Consider the following 15243-nt stretch of genomic DNA (forward strand, 5'->3'; position numbering starts at 1 on the left):
CACTTGGTCTAAATCCATTAAAGGGGAATGAAACATTTGGAACAAATATGCTTGTCATGCAACAGAAAAATAAAAGAATAAGAACGAAGAAAGTTTGGGTAAAATCGGACAAATAATGAGAAAGTTATGAGCATTTGAATATTGCAATCACTAATGCTATGGAAATCCTCCATTGGCAATGCGACAAGGATGTGTGATGTCACATGTGAACAACTTTCCCATTGATGGACTCTAAAATACCCCCAAAATGCCTCCTTTTGCTTTTTCTTAAGCTAATACAAACTCTTCATCCATAATGCGTTTTTTTAATTTGTATTTACATGCCTTCCTATAGAAAAAACACATGATCTTCTGATAAATGTGATAACAGAGGCATGGAAATCCTCCATTGGCAATGCGAAAAGGATGTGTGATGTCACATGTGAACAACTTTCCCATTGATGGACTCTAAAATACCCCTAAAATGCCTCCTTTTGCTTTTTCTTAAGCTAATACAAACTCTTCATCCATAATGCATTTTTTAAATTTGTATTTACATGCCTTTCTATATAGAAAAAACACATGATCTACTGATAGATGTGATAACAGAGACATTTTAAGTGAAATATATACTAAAGTAATGGCGAGAGTTGTTCACAAGTGACATCACACATCTTTGTCGCATTGCCAATGCCCCGGGTGTGAGGTTTTCCATAACATTGTGATAGCAATATTCAAATGCTCATAACTTTCTCATTATTTTTCAAATTTTTCTCAAACTTTCGTTGGTCTGTTTCTTTGATTTTTCTGTTATTCACACAAGCTATCTTGTTCCAAAGGTTTCATTCTCCTTTAAGTCTACTTATTATCTTTTACTTTAGTCACATAAAAGTAATAGTTCACAAACAATTCATCTAAAGTTTATATAAGTAGCGTTAGACCAATTAGATAAGAGATGAATTAGGTATAGCCTAACTGGAAATTAGACAGGATGGTACATGGGCTGAATGGCAATTACACCAAATAGTTAGCAATCAAAGTAATAGTAGAATAAGTAGGGAAAAAATTGTGGAAGGAGACCAAAGATAAGTGGACAAAACAGGTGTGGATTAACCAGTTGTTTTCTAATTGTTATCAATATATATGCAATCATCAATATTATCGTAAAATAAATGAACATAACCTGAATATTTTGTACATCATATTGACGATGAGTAAATCCATTTCCATTCAGTAAATATTTGTCCATCAACCCTTTATTCGTCATTTCCTTCCTCATTACAAATCATCATCACTCACACTGAATTGGACCGCTATTCAATTGCAAGAATTGATTTTTAGGTATTTTACTTTGCAATTTACTTGATAAAGAAAAAGGCTGAACGTTGTATACAGAGGACAATGTATGCGCAATGTATGAGCCATCTGTGAGCAGAATGAATGACTGAGCACATCATGTTTGTTATCTTCACGCAAGCCAGCACCAGAGTTAAGCCAGGTAGGCCGCTAACTTAGATTTAGGCAAAATACTTAAACATAAAATGCAATTGAATACTAAAGATTGTTAATTTTTTTTAAATTAAGTAACATACTGAGTAGAATGAAAACTTAAAATTCTGGCTCATATAAATATCATATTGAATACTGGCCTTGATTACCTGAAGGAAAACAAGAGAAGACTATTTTGTAATACCACTGAGGTCAGAATTACGTAAAGATGTAATAAGTAATCCCCAGGTCTGTGTCACCCCTAATTCCATTTGGGATTAAATCTTTTTCAACTTACGGCCTTGAAGCACGTCATGAATCTCAAGAACCATTCCTCTACACTAAAGGTTTTCTTTTAGCTTCCCGGAAACTTCGTAATTCGTATCTCACGAACAGCTTTATGAAACACCCAGCAGGTTTGTAAACTCCATGCAAGCCAGCACCAGACTTACAATGTAAGCCAGGTAGGAGGCTGACTTGGATTTAAGCAAAATACTTAAACACGAAATGCAAGTGAATACTAAAGATGTTCCAGTTTTTTTACTTAAGTAACAAACTGAGGAGAATTAATACTTAAAATTCTGGCTAATGTAAATATCAAATTGAATACCAGCCTTGATTACCTGAAGGAAAACAAGAGAAGACTATTTTGTAATACCACTGAGGTCAGAATGACGTAAAGATGTAATAATTAATCCCCAGGTCTGTCTCACTCCTAATTCCATTTGTGAACAAATCCTTTTCTACTTGCAGTTTTGAAGCACTTCAAGAAAATGCCAGCCTAGGATTGCCTAGATTCTTTTCCCCAAATAAAACGTGATGACATAATACCTTCATATTAGAAATATAATCATGAATACATAGAGCTGAAACTTTCCTCAAGACTCACAGACTGGTGGGGTTGACTGAAATTTGTTTTCTGTTTCCGTTACTTTTTGGGATTATTACTAAATTTCTAACCCACAGACAATTCTTTATCTCGCTGTAGACTCCTAGATGTGAATATACAACTTAAACATTATCCTTTTTTTTTAAGGGGGGGTGGGCAGTTCTCTATTACAAATACAGCATACATCTCAAGAACCTTTCCTCTACACTAAAGGTTTTCTTTTATCTTCCTGTATTCTTCGTTCATTACATGTATATCCTTCATTAATTGTTTGCCATTCCCTATTTTTGTTTTCTTTCCTTCCTTCATTCAATCAACTTACCTCCCTTGTCTTCTTCCCCTGAAGTCTCCCATTTTTTCTCTGTCCTCCTTTCAGTCATCAGATTGCTGCCTCATATATTTTAATTAACACTTACCTCATTCTATTTTTCTATCCTCCCTTCATAACTTTATCTTGCATGCTTTTCTGCCTCTCCACTCCGTTACTTACTTTCTGTCATCCCTTTAATAAGCTTCATCTTCTTCACCCTCCAACCCCTTCCATTTTCTCATTTCCGTACAGTTCACCTACTTTATTCTTTCCTCAACAATCTTTTCAACATTCGTTTTGCTTTCTTACTTGTATTCTTCCCTCACTTTCCTTTCATCATCATTCCCATCTCTTTCCCCATCCTATTCCCCAATCCCTCACCTGGTCTTCTGATGAACTATAGAAGAGCAAGCCATTCTCCGACAAGGTCTTGATGTCGAAGTTAAGTGAATTGATATATTCATCCCAGAGGGGTGGCTGCCGGAGTTTTGCATAGCCTGTGCCGTCAAAGTAGGCTCCTGGTTCTGGAGTACTCGTTGCAATTGGGCTGAAAAAAATAAATGTACAAAAATACCTAAGTATTCATCCTCCAAATGAATTTCCTTCTTCTGGATGGGGGGAAATGTTTGAAAATTAACAGACAGGGACCCATTAGATACAAAATGTTTTTTTTATTGGGTGTATTACTCAAGCATCTTCATTGACCAAAATGCATCACATGACATCCAACTTTCTTCTCGTATCGCGCTGCAGAGCAAAGAGGTGCACAAAGGAATTTGATGTAGCTCAGTCCAGCACACAGTTAGTGTTTCAAAAAGCTGCTCGTAAACTTATACACAACCTTATGCAAGACTGGAACATATTCTTAGTTCCTAAGGCAGTTACATATGGATCTTTTAGCAGTAGAAAAGGTTACCAGTCATAACTAATGAACAGCTTTATGAAACACCTATCAGCACTCTCCTGACAGAGCAAGAGAGTACCAATGTTTTTTTCCACACCTTTTAAATTCAGCTGTTCTTTCGGTGTTGCAATGTTATGAAGCAACACAACCAACTTGCTTTTTCGTGCAAAAATTAAAAATACAGTAGGATTTGGGTTTCTTCAGAGGATGCACAGTGGGAACTAGATCAATTACTTGTGCACAGTGCGGCACCTATGAAAATAAAACTCAGGTGTACTGCATTTCATATTACCCATTCACTTCATAGGTTTGTATACTACAGAATATCTCAATGATCAATGTTTAGCTTCATCTTAAAAATGCAATTAATTGATTCTATCTTCATTTGTATAATGAAAACTGAAAATTCTTGACTTATATGCACCTTCTGAAACTTCCCTCTCCTGGTCCCTCTGAGGTCTTGAAGTTCCAGAGACCGATAGTGACATCGTCAAATATGACATCTCCTAAGGTCCCATTAAATGACCTGGTTGACAACACAGGAATCTACAGGAAAACACAAGACAGGCAATTTCAATGCACATATTTATGGTGGTACCGCCTTACAAAGGGTTGCAATTGATACGATCAACCACAACTATGGATGGCCAGCAACGTCAACATCTAAAATGCAAATTTGTTTGAAATATCTTCTAGATAAGATGTATAATCATACGTTTGTCGTTCTCTTTGAAGATTCAGTGTGATTCTCTCTATTTAAATGAGATTGTCCAAATTTCCTGGAGAAAAAATGGTATGGATGGATTTCCATAAAGATGGGATTGATTGGATCAACCATACATTAACTCTTAAAAAGATGGTGCCCAGATAATACAGAAAATGATATACAATGTAAAAATATGGCACATGAGTCTACAAATTAGTACAAAAACATAATAACACTTCCATTACCCATGACTTTACACTTTTTTACATGTTACACATGTGAGACACCTACATGTAGAGCTCAAAATCTCGGTTTTCCCTTCATGCCCTCAGTAAGAATATAATGTAAAGTTGAAAGTCCAAAAATATTATGTGGCCCTAAACTGCAATATCATCAAGTATTTGATGATCTCAAGAAATGAATTAGTGGAAATGTATATCATTTTAGGATCTATAACTAGTACTTGCTAACAAAAATCAATATGTAAGATTAATATTAATGCATCATTTTGTTACAAATGGGAATGAAAAGAGAGAGAGAAAGGTACAACCACAAAGAAGTAACTGCATGATTTGTAGACACAGTCAGTATACGTACATTAAAGTTGGATGGGATGCCACCGATAAATAGATTGCTGTCTTCCCCAACATCAAGAACATTCCTACCTTCTGGTGAAAACCCTGTCACTGTGCTACCATTGGAGGTTTTGGCTTGGTTGGAATCTTCCACTCTAAGAGAGGCAGTGTTCGCAAATCTGAAAAATGAACATCACTTGGTGATTGATGATTTAACCTGCACAGTTAAACTACATGTATGTTGTCTTATTTCATTTATTATTTCATATTGTTCCAACCACTGTGGGAAAAAGATAAAGTGAATGACGGAACAGAGAAAGGAAAATAAGAGCAGCATTTTTACACTAGGTCAAAACTGATTAAGATTAATCACATTAATCAAACTTTTATCTCTCAAGTACAAAGTTCAGATGTTACTCAGGTTGCAACACAGCAGAGTAAATTACAACTCTAATGTGCAGTCCCATTTCGCCTACAATGGCTGTTTGGCGAGTCAAAACAATTTTTGTAGCAGCTTCCTGTGTGTGGTTTGTATAGAATTCCGTAAACGGCCGTTTGCCATACTCACCATGCTGACACTATAGGGGGAAATGTGACTACAGTATAAGTGATATTAGAACCAGGATTGATATTTGGACTCACCTTTCTATATTGACTTTATACCAGTCTTGATTAGCTGAGAGATTGGATGGGTGCACAACTTCACCCCTCCCTGATCCTAAATCCCAGCTTAGCCTCACTTGACCCTCAATCGTTTCCACTGCAAGATAGTCACCCTGGAGAAGAAACAATGATAAATCATTTTAATGTTGATGATGATGATGATGTGTTCTTGTATAGCGCCAGATTCTGTCTCTGCTGGGCGCAGATAGCTCTTGCTCATAAGTAGGAAAAATAGGGAATGTCTCAAAAATTTCAATGTCTTCAAACAATAGAATCATCATTCAGCTCAAATACTGTCCTAGTAATGCTACAATTATGTAATTCTTGCCATGATGTTGGAGAGGGGAACTGAAATTTTAAAGAAACTTCCTGCATTGGGAGTCTTTAAAGTAGAAAATATTGGTCATACGCTTTCTAAGCAACTCTGCTTATTTTCATTATTTTGTAATTTCGTATTTGCAGATATTTCTCTTGTTTATATTTAATAATACCTATTTGAAAATATAATGACCATTATCACCACTATCAAGGTTAATATCATTATCACAATCTTCATCACTTGAATCATTGTCATCTGTATCATTCAGTCAGCAAAATATCAGGGTTGGCACATTACGCTAACTTGAAAGCATGCTAAGTGTGGAGTGGCTCGAAGTATAAATCGAGATATAATTTAGTTTTGAATGAGTCCAAACAATATGTCTGCAGGGAGTTTATTCCAGTTGAGAATGGTTGATACAAAAAAGAGTCTTGGCAGGCACTAGCTTTATGCCGGATCTGGTTAAACCTTTTGGGGTTGTGTCTGGTGGATCTTTCATTGAATTGAATAGTCCTGAATGGGGATTGAGACTAGTCCATTCACCATCTTGAACAACATGCCAAGCCTATGCTTGGTTCTTCTATCTTTGAGTGTAGCCCAGCCTAAATCTTGTAGGGCCCCTATAACAACACCATCTTCTCTTGTGTAGTTGTTAGTCATGAGTATGATAATCATATCCATCAGGCAATTCAATTATAAAACATACCCATCGAGCAATTCAATTATAAAACATACTTTATTCTATTTATACATCACTTCACAGACAGTTCAAGTTATGATACCTTAAGAGCATTACAACCCTTTGTATGAACAAAAATACAAAGACAAATTTGTTCAGTATTACCTCCTCCAAATATAGGATGACAAAGATGATTTCAAATTGCCCTGGTACATAGTCTTTCATCAATATATAAGAGGACTTACATCAATTCCCATTGCATGAACTGTTTTGGGCTACCCTCTCAAGAGAAAGAGAAGCCTACTCACACTAATATTGTTGCCAACATAGAAGATCATGTTGTTTGGAGATGAGATATTGATGTTGAGCACCAAAGCATTGAAGGCGGTGCTTGAGGCTTGAGGTTTATAGCTGCGTGCACAGTCCCCTCGGCAAAGCAGAGCGACATTGATCTGAAAAATAGAAATGATGGTTTATTGATGTGTAATGATTAAAGAGGGGGAAATATCTTCAGGTGGTTACACAGTTTAAAAGCAATGAGGATATGCATCTCTCTCTCTCTCCCTCTTCATCTCTCTCACCCTCTTCTTCTTAACTATTGTTTGTCAGGATTCCTCTTCATCCCTTCCTCTTTAGTGTCCCCTATCTCACCACTTCTTCATCTCTTTACTCTTATTCATAATTCCTAACAAATTCAATACTAAGCAATGCCTCTCACCTCTGCTTAAAGACCATCAACGCACCCTAACCCTGCCTGTTTGACCCCTTTTACGGGAGTTGGGCAGTATCCTCGAAGAAAGTACTGTAAGTATTTCAACCCCTCCCAATCTCTTATTTATTCTTGTTATGTGTTCCAAAAATTATCATAATTCCACCTCTCTATCTCCTCCCCCTCTCTCTCTCTGTCTCCCTTTCTCCTCTCTCCCTTTCTGTCTGTCTGCCTCTCCCTTTTTATTTCATTTTGTCTTACCCTTGATGCTTCAGTCCTAGCGTGTCTAATCTTGTCCCTAAGCTGGCTAAGGTTAAGTTCCATCGGCGCCCTCTGTCGGTCAATATGAAGAGCTTGTTTGCGCATTGAGTCCATCTTCATACCCATCTCATCTGCTATTCTTGCTGATGTCTCCACTGTGAATCAGAAAAAAATATTGTTCATCACTGACACAAAGGTTCTCAAGAATCATTATCTGTTGATTATAAGACACCATTACATTGGAAAATTAAAAGTGACAAAGTCTGTTGGCTTATAAGCAATAACAAAGATGCCCTTATATACAGTGTATGTTCAGTGATCTATTGTAATGACATTACATGTATATCTAATCATTTGTTACAATCTCTACAATGCCATTTAAGACACAATCTCAAATTCTTTAAGATGTTATCAAGCATTGTATTAATGTTCTAAGCAATTACAGCAGAGATGCCAACTTTTGGAAATCAGAATTAGGGAGGATTTGCGACCGACACCAAATTATGTGCGCATAGCGCACATCTCGAGCGCGGAGCGCTCGACCCTTGCGGCCGGGGTCCAGGGCCCGCCTTAGGGCCCTGGAAGCTCTGGGGTTCTAGATGCTCTCTGGTGCAATCTGACCCTTATTTGGATCATTTCACATGTTTTTAAAAAAACATTGTTCCCACTTTTTTAACATAAAAAATATCAAATATGCATTTTTACATGTAAAAAAAAATTAGGGGACAATAGAAGAAAAGTACCTGTTCAACAATAATGATTAGGAGGAATTATCAGCTATAGGCAGGTTATGTTTCACCATAAATCCAGTAAACAAAAGCTCAGCGCGGGTAACATCTACCTATAAAGATCTTGTCTTCGCAATGTCCGTATGCCGTTTGCTCCCAAAGTGCTTCCGAATATTATCTCTACCTCCGTGCTCAACTGAAATGTCCACGCTGCAAATTGTGCAAAATGCATGGTAAATTCCTCTTTCCGAATACACGGGCACTATAGACTGTACTCAGTCTTATACATGTACTTCTGAGACCATTTCTTGGTCTTCTTTTGTTGATTTTCCGCCATTTCGTGTCAATATCAACCCATCAAGACGCCGAAATCACACACCGATATTCCACCGCACGACTCGACAAATCCAGCGACCGCAAGCGCACACGGCCCACGAAGCTAGCCAGGCCTACCGGCTTGGTGCACAGTGGATTCCCGTTGCGCATATCGCATGCACCAGCTTTTCGCTGCTCCTTATTTGTCTGCCTTTCACACAGAATTTAGTAGCAGCGAACGCAATGGAGTTAATACATGCTAAAGTTAGCAGACGATACATGTACTTTCAATCCAATATGATCAATGCAAAAAAAATTGTAATTTCGGGAGGATAAGGATGGTAATCGTAAGGGCGGGAGTTGGGATGAATTTTCGGGAGCCTCCCGATGAAATCGGGACGGTTGGCAGCTCTGTTACAGTAATGCTTCCCATGCACTTCATATCAATATCAGTGCGTTGGCTTAGTTGATAGAGCATCCGCCTCACAACCAGGAGGTCAGGGGTTCAAACCCCAGCCACGTCAGTCCACAAGCTGTTAAACGATGGGAGTTGCTGCTACCCTGTTTGGCATGAACGATGAAAGGGAGAGAGCGACATTGATCTGAAGCTGAACAGTACGTGGCAGTCCCACGATCAATTGAGCAAAATGAATTCTTGGAGTAGTTCTATTTTCAGATTCCATTTTAAACAATAAGATATTCATCATGTTTCCATTTTCAAGACTTTCATCCTAACATGAACATTTGTGAATGTCACACCATTAATCACAATCCACCTACCTGAGTTGGCAATGTCATCAGTAGCATTGATATAGGCCTGGTACTTTGCACCGATACCATTCAGCTTTTCCTTTAGTACTGCAGATCGCTCTATGATCCCCGCTGACTTGTCAGTTGCCTGCTTTGCTAGGTTTACTGCCCGTGCAGAACTGTTGATGGATCCCTGAGCATCACCTGTTACATCTACCAGAAGTAGTGAAATAGAAGTGTCTTAGGGGGATTTGCAAGAAAATATGTGCAATCAATTGCAAATTTGAAAGTGATAGATCAAGTTTAACTTAAGAAAATAAATTCATAATTTTTGATGCAAAAACAGACCAGAAATCAATCACAAATTAAGACCTGTCATTAATTTATGATCAAAATTTAACTTACAATTGATGCAAGTTTCCTTCAACACTCCATTAGTATGTTAATAGCACAAAACATTCTACAAGAAACATCCACCCAAAAATAATAAGAGGAGCAGAATGATAAATACAGTAAATACATGTACTTGAAGACGCTCATCTGCTTGGTTGGGTTATACAGGTCCCTATCATATAAATAGTTGTAATTGATCTGATCAATCACAAGCAGTGGCGGACCGTGACCCAGAGGAGACAAAGCATTGGAGGGGCACAGCATTGTTCACAAACAATACAGTCTCCCTCCAATGCTTTGTCTCCTCCGGGTCACGGTCCGCCACTGATCAGAAGTATGGAAAGCCAGCAAGGTCAATCAACATCTAAAAACCATGTTTGTTCAGAATCATTTGTTGATATAATGTATATTCATACATTATTCATTTCTTTGATATTTCAGTATGCTTCTCTTTGTTTGTAAAGACATTGTGCAAATTTCCAGAAGAAAAAATATGTTATGGATGGATTTTCATTCAGTTGAGATTGATCAATTTTAACTCTTTGGAAGATTGGGCCTATTACTGTAACACATTCACGTTTTAGCCCGTGTATGTCAATGTACGTATGGCAAGTCATTTTATCATTTTAGAATTTTTCTTGACATCAAGGATTCTTGTTTTCTTGATATAAAGAAAAAGGATTTAAATGTTGTAGCTTGCTATACAAATGTTGTCAAAATACAAAGGCTGAAACATACATGTGTGACAGCCCATCTACAGATAAAATTTTGTGTTAAGGTAATCAAGAAAATTAGATCATTTTGTTGCAGGTATAACAATTGCTTTAGTCCTCTTCAGATAGTAGTCATTATCACAAGTCTACAGCAAAAGTAGGCTAAATTTAACACGACAGAGGAGGGTGGTTAAATGATTGTACAGTTTCATACCTACTACTTAACATAGCAAATTTAACAAACACACTTTGTTTTTGATATTGCAATGTAGAAATTTCAAATATACATATTTTCCTTTTTGAACTCAGACACATATGAAGTTCATTTGAACCACAAAAGTTCAACAGTTAAAATCAGAAACTATACATACCTCCTTCCAGTGAGGGCAAAGATAGTTTTATCTCTTCTATTCCTTGGCTTGCCTTCTCTTGCAAAGCATTGACCTCTGATATCTGACCTTTCAGGTCAGCCAGGTCAGAGGTCAAATTCTGAAGGTTGATCTCTAGAAATGAAGTCTGTTGGAGTTGATTGAAACCAGTGTCTCTGAGCTCTCTGGCTTGTTGGCCGAGTGACTGAGAACTGTTACCATAAGTCTGCATTGGGAAAGTGGGCATCAAAAAGGATTTACAATGAAACAAAGCAAAATGGAACCCATTACCCTTATATTAAACATCAAGTACATGTTGGTTTAATTGCATGTACATATATGAACAAAAATTAATTAACATCATATTAACAACAAAAAGCAAAAGTTTGAATTTGCTTAAAAGAGAGCCAAACGGATCCTCTTGAGTTCTAATTAAAGATTTTATCGAACAACCCCCATTAAGTATCTGAAGAAGTCACAATATATGTTAATTTGCATGAAAATGCACAAGATATATGTCTAAAATAATTGATAAATATCAAATACATATATTTCTATAAGTATATATTTTTATATACCTTTTCATATGCTTTATCTGCCATCATCTTGGCTTGCAGTGATGCATTATGGGCCTCATTGATGGCCGTCACCATGTCAGAGTATGCCCTTTCAGCTTCAAGAGACTGTTGAGCATGTTGCTGAGTTGGTAGAAGAAGGCTGTAAAATGGAATAAAAAAAATCATAACATAGACATGCTTACGATGACCTTACAGGCAAACCACCAAAAGGTCACAATGTCTAAGGTCTTCAAGAGCAATCTGAGAGAAAACAATTAATTCTTGGCAGTAATCACACTCCAATTGACAATGTGAATATAAGAACATCCATTTCTTCGCCAAATTGAATTAACCATCTTGTGTTCAATCAATATTCCAAAATTCCATCCAGAAGTGTCTGAATTAAGACATCATTACATTTGTACTGATATCTTGTATTCCTTTGTTCAGATAAAATAGTGAATAATATTCCAATAATTTAATTCATGGCCCTCGCACTAAGACCCGGTATGGTGATCATGCATTTTCTGTAATTGCTCCCACCCTCTGGAATAAACTCCCAATTCATATCCAAAATGCTCCCTTCGTAGAAATTTTCAAATTGTCACTTAAAACCCACCTTTTCTCGTAACTTTTTTTTTTAAATCGATTGACTGTATATTATTATCTGCCAACCTGCGTGCTTTGAAACATCCGTATAGAGCGCCTTACAAATGTTATTATTATTATATCTCACTTTTCAAGGAGCGCTGATCTATTGTGGAGTTCTATAGCATGTTCTGTTGCAGCATCTGCCTCTTCACCAAGCTCCATCAGATCAAGGTCACTCTGATCAGCTCGAAGTACAAGATCAGGTAGAAGTACACTCAGATTCATGTGGTCAGCATCAGACATCTGAAAGTTAGAATAAAAAAAGTATGTCATGCCCCGAGTAACCCATAACCTAGGCAAAGGCTTAGTCCCGGACTCTGAAACAGAGGGTCATGGGTTCAAATCCAAGCCATGGCATAATTTCTTTCAGCAAGGAATTCATCCACAGTGTGCTGCACTCGACCCAGGTGAGGTAAATGGGTACTGCCAGGAAGTTATTCTGCAAAAAGCTGTGTGTACCTAAATAGGTAGACTGGCTTAGCCAGGTAATAATAATAGCAGGACCCGCTGGGAGAACAGTTTTCGGAACTGAAGTGGCTACCCTTGGTAACTATTATTATTATGCTATCATTATTATTAACGTTTGATAAACTTAGCCTCACAGTACGTAGTAGCAGCATCCACATAGCCTATAAACTCTAGAAAAGCTACAAATCCTCTCAAGAGCTACGATATCAAGAATTATACCATAAGAATAAGGATCATTTTCTAATTTAAGCACATAGCAATGGAAACAAATAAATATTCCTGTCACGGGACTGGAACAGCACTGACATTAAAATATAATTCTATAGATGGGCTTGAGTTTGAGGGTAATATGATTTGCAATTACATATGAAGGAAAAGTCATAACTGTCAATAAAGATTCATGGGAGTAATGGAATTATAACAATGTAAGGTGACATATTCTAAATGTCTGTTCATTTCTTACCTGGAAGCTGCTGTTGACCATTCTAAGAAGATCCTCAGCAGCCAGTAAGAGACGCTCTGCTTCCTGGATATCATCCTCACTCTGCCTCTTCTTCTCCCTGATTATATCAGTGATGTTCTGATTGATGAACAAAAATATAAATAATTATGGCATGTAGTTGTCAAAAATTTAAAAATATATGAAGAACGAGGAACACATATCCTAATTCTAAATCTCATATTCACCCTAATCCTCAATCTTCACACTAATCCACTTTTTCATATGCAAATCTTTATCCTTAAATTCATCATCACCCACACCCTCACACATCATCAACACTCTAATACATTAAACATCAACCTCACATTCACCCTCAGTCGCACCCTCGCACCATAATCCTCATCGTCACCTACACACTAACTTACATTTCCATTACCCAAATCCTCTCCACTGAGTTCATCCCCACCCACCCTCTCACACCCTATTCCTCAACCTGTTATTCACCATCACCCCCACCCTCCTCCTCAAACTCACCATCACACTATCCCACACTTTCATACCCGATTCCTCATCCTTGAATTCTCCCACACTCTCACACCATACTCCTCAACCTCATATTCACCCTCACCCACACCCTCAGACCCAAAACATAAACCTCAAAATCATCCTCGCACCGTAATCCTAAACTTAACATTCACCCTCACACCTTAATCATCAAGCTCAAAATCACCCTCGCACCCTAATCCATAACTTCACATTCACCCTCACCCACACCCTCAAACACTAATCATCAACCTCAAAATCAACCCCACACCCTTCTCCTGAACTTCATATTCACCCTCACCCACATCCTCAAACCCTAATCATCAACCTCAAAGTAACCCTACTCCTAAACTTCATATTCACCCTCACCCACACCCTCATACCCTAATCATCAACCTCAAAATCACTCTCGCACCCTAATCCTAAACTTCAAATTCACCCACACCCTCAAACCCTAATCATCAACCTCAAAATCACTCTCGCACCCTAATCCTACACTTCACATTCACCCTCACCCACACCCTCATACCCTAATCATCAAACTCAAAATCACCCCCACACCCTACTCCTAAACTTCATATTCACCCTCACCCACACCCTCAAACCCTAATCATCAACATCAAAGTCACCCTCACCCACACCCTCATACCCTAATCATCAACCTCAAAATCACCCCCACACCCTAATCCTAATTTTAATATTCACCCTCACCCTTAAACCCTAATCAACCTCAAAATCACCCTCACACCCTAATCCTAAACTTCACTTTAACCCTCACCAACACCCTCAAATCATCCTCGCACCCTAATCCTCAACTTCACATTCACCCTCACCCACACCCGCAAACCCTAATCTTCAACCTCATATTCACCATCATATTCTTTTCCATTTCCTGCCTCTAGACTCAAACCCACATCCTCGGCATCATTTTCCCTATACACCTGACCATTTCTCTTACCACATCCAAGCCATATTCTCATATACACACCTGAAGGGTATTAGAAGAATCATTTGCACTTTCAATGAATTCAAAGGCCTCTGTGGTCGTCCTATCAGCCATTCTGCACCTGATAAGTAGTTCATCCAGCTTGAGAATGAAATCATTCAGATCCTCCTTGCCTTGTGCGATCTTGGCGTAAAGATCTCGAAGCATTTCGGCATAGCCATTACTGGTCTTGTTGAGACTCAACCTAGCCAGTCTGTGTAGAAAGATGAAATGCACTCATTGAATGTCAATTAATCACTTATGTTAGTCTACATGAATCAAGGAAATCTGAGCTCTCCCCTCATTTGCTCCTTTGATATGCATATCACTTTTAATAATATTAAGTGATATGCATTAAGTGAACATTGAATATTCATAGACACTGCTGGTACTCATACATGAAAGTGATATACCAAAAAAGTTGATATGGTTTTGTCATCAAAGCACAGGCAAGTTCATAAATTTTCAATATAAATATTTACAAATGTTTCTTCAAATTGAGTAATGAATGAGAAATTGTTCAATTTTTGTTCCATCAAAAACTGATTATCTTACCGCCTCTCTTCTATTGCAGCAACCTGCATCTCTATAAAAGACCTGTCCCTCAATTCCTCAAGGATTCTCATGGCTCTGTTGATCAACTGTGCATTCTCTCTGGCAGGTAAAAGACCTTGGTTCAAGAACTGGTCCTTGAACATTGCAACCGTTTCTGAGAGAAGTAAGAGAGAAAGGATTCTTTTAATATGCAAAGGTACGAGCAATGAATCACCAATAAAGATAATTTTTATAATTCATGTGAATTTCTTTTGAAATGTGTATTTTCATTCACTATGAGTCTTTGAGAGACA

The 15243-nt window shown here is 37.7% G+C and overlaps 1 protein-coding gene across 1 annotated transcript in view; it reads right to left on the reverse strand.

Moving 5' to 3' along the window:
- The window catches only part of LOC121431303 (laminin subunit alpha-2-like), an 84420-nt gene that overhangs the window by 16286 nt on the left and 52891 nt on the right, over positions 1–15243 (reverse strand). The window contains exons 35-47 of the mRNA XM_041628813.1: positions 14951–15104; positions 14399–14609; positions 12889–13005; positions 12043–12200; positions 11328–11466; positions 10753–10975; positions 9306–9488; positions 7483–7637; positions 6821–6964; positions 5494–5627; positions 4874–5030; positions 3995–4116; positions 3048–3213 (exon numbers count right to left, since the gene is read on the reverse strand). Of these exons, the coding sequence (XP_041484747.1) occupies positions 3048–3213; positions 3995–4116; positions 4874–5030; positions 5494–5627; positions 6821–6964; positions 7483–7637; positions 9306–9488; positions 10753–10975; positions 11328–11466; positions 12043–12200; positions 12889–13005; positions 14399–14609; positions 14951–15104 (2063 nt within the window). The remainder of the gene's footprint in view (positions 1–3047; positions 3214–3994; positions 4117–4873; positions 5031–5493; positions 5628–6820; positions 6965–7482; positions 7638–9305; positions 9489–10752; positions 10976–11327; positions 11467–12042; positions 12201–12888; positions 13006–14398; positions 14610–14950; positions 15105–15243) is intronic.

The sequence above is a fragment of the Lytechinus variegatus genome, chromosome 17, assembly GCF_018143015.1.
Source record: "Lytechinus variegatus isolate NC3 chromosome 17, Lvar_3.0, whole genome shotgun sequence".
NCBI lineage: Eukaryota > Metazoa > Echinodermata > Echinoidea > Temnopleuroida > Toxopneustidae > Lytechinus > Lytechinus variegatus.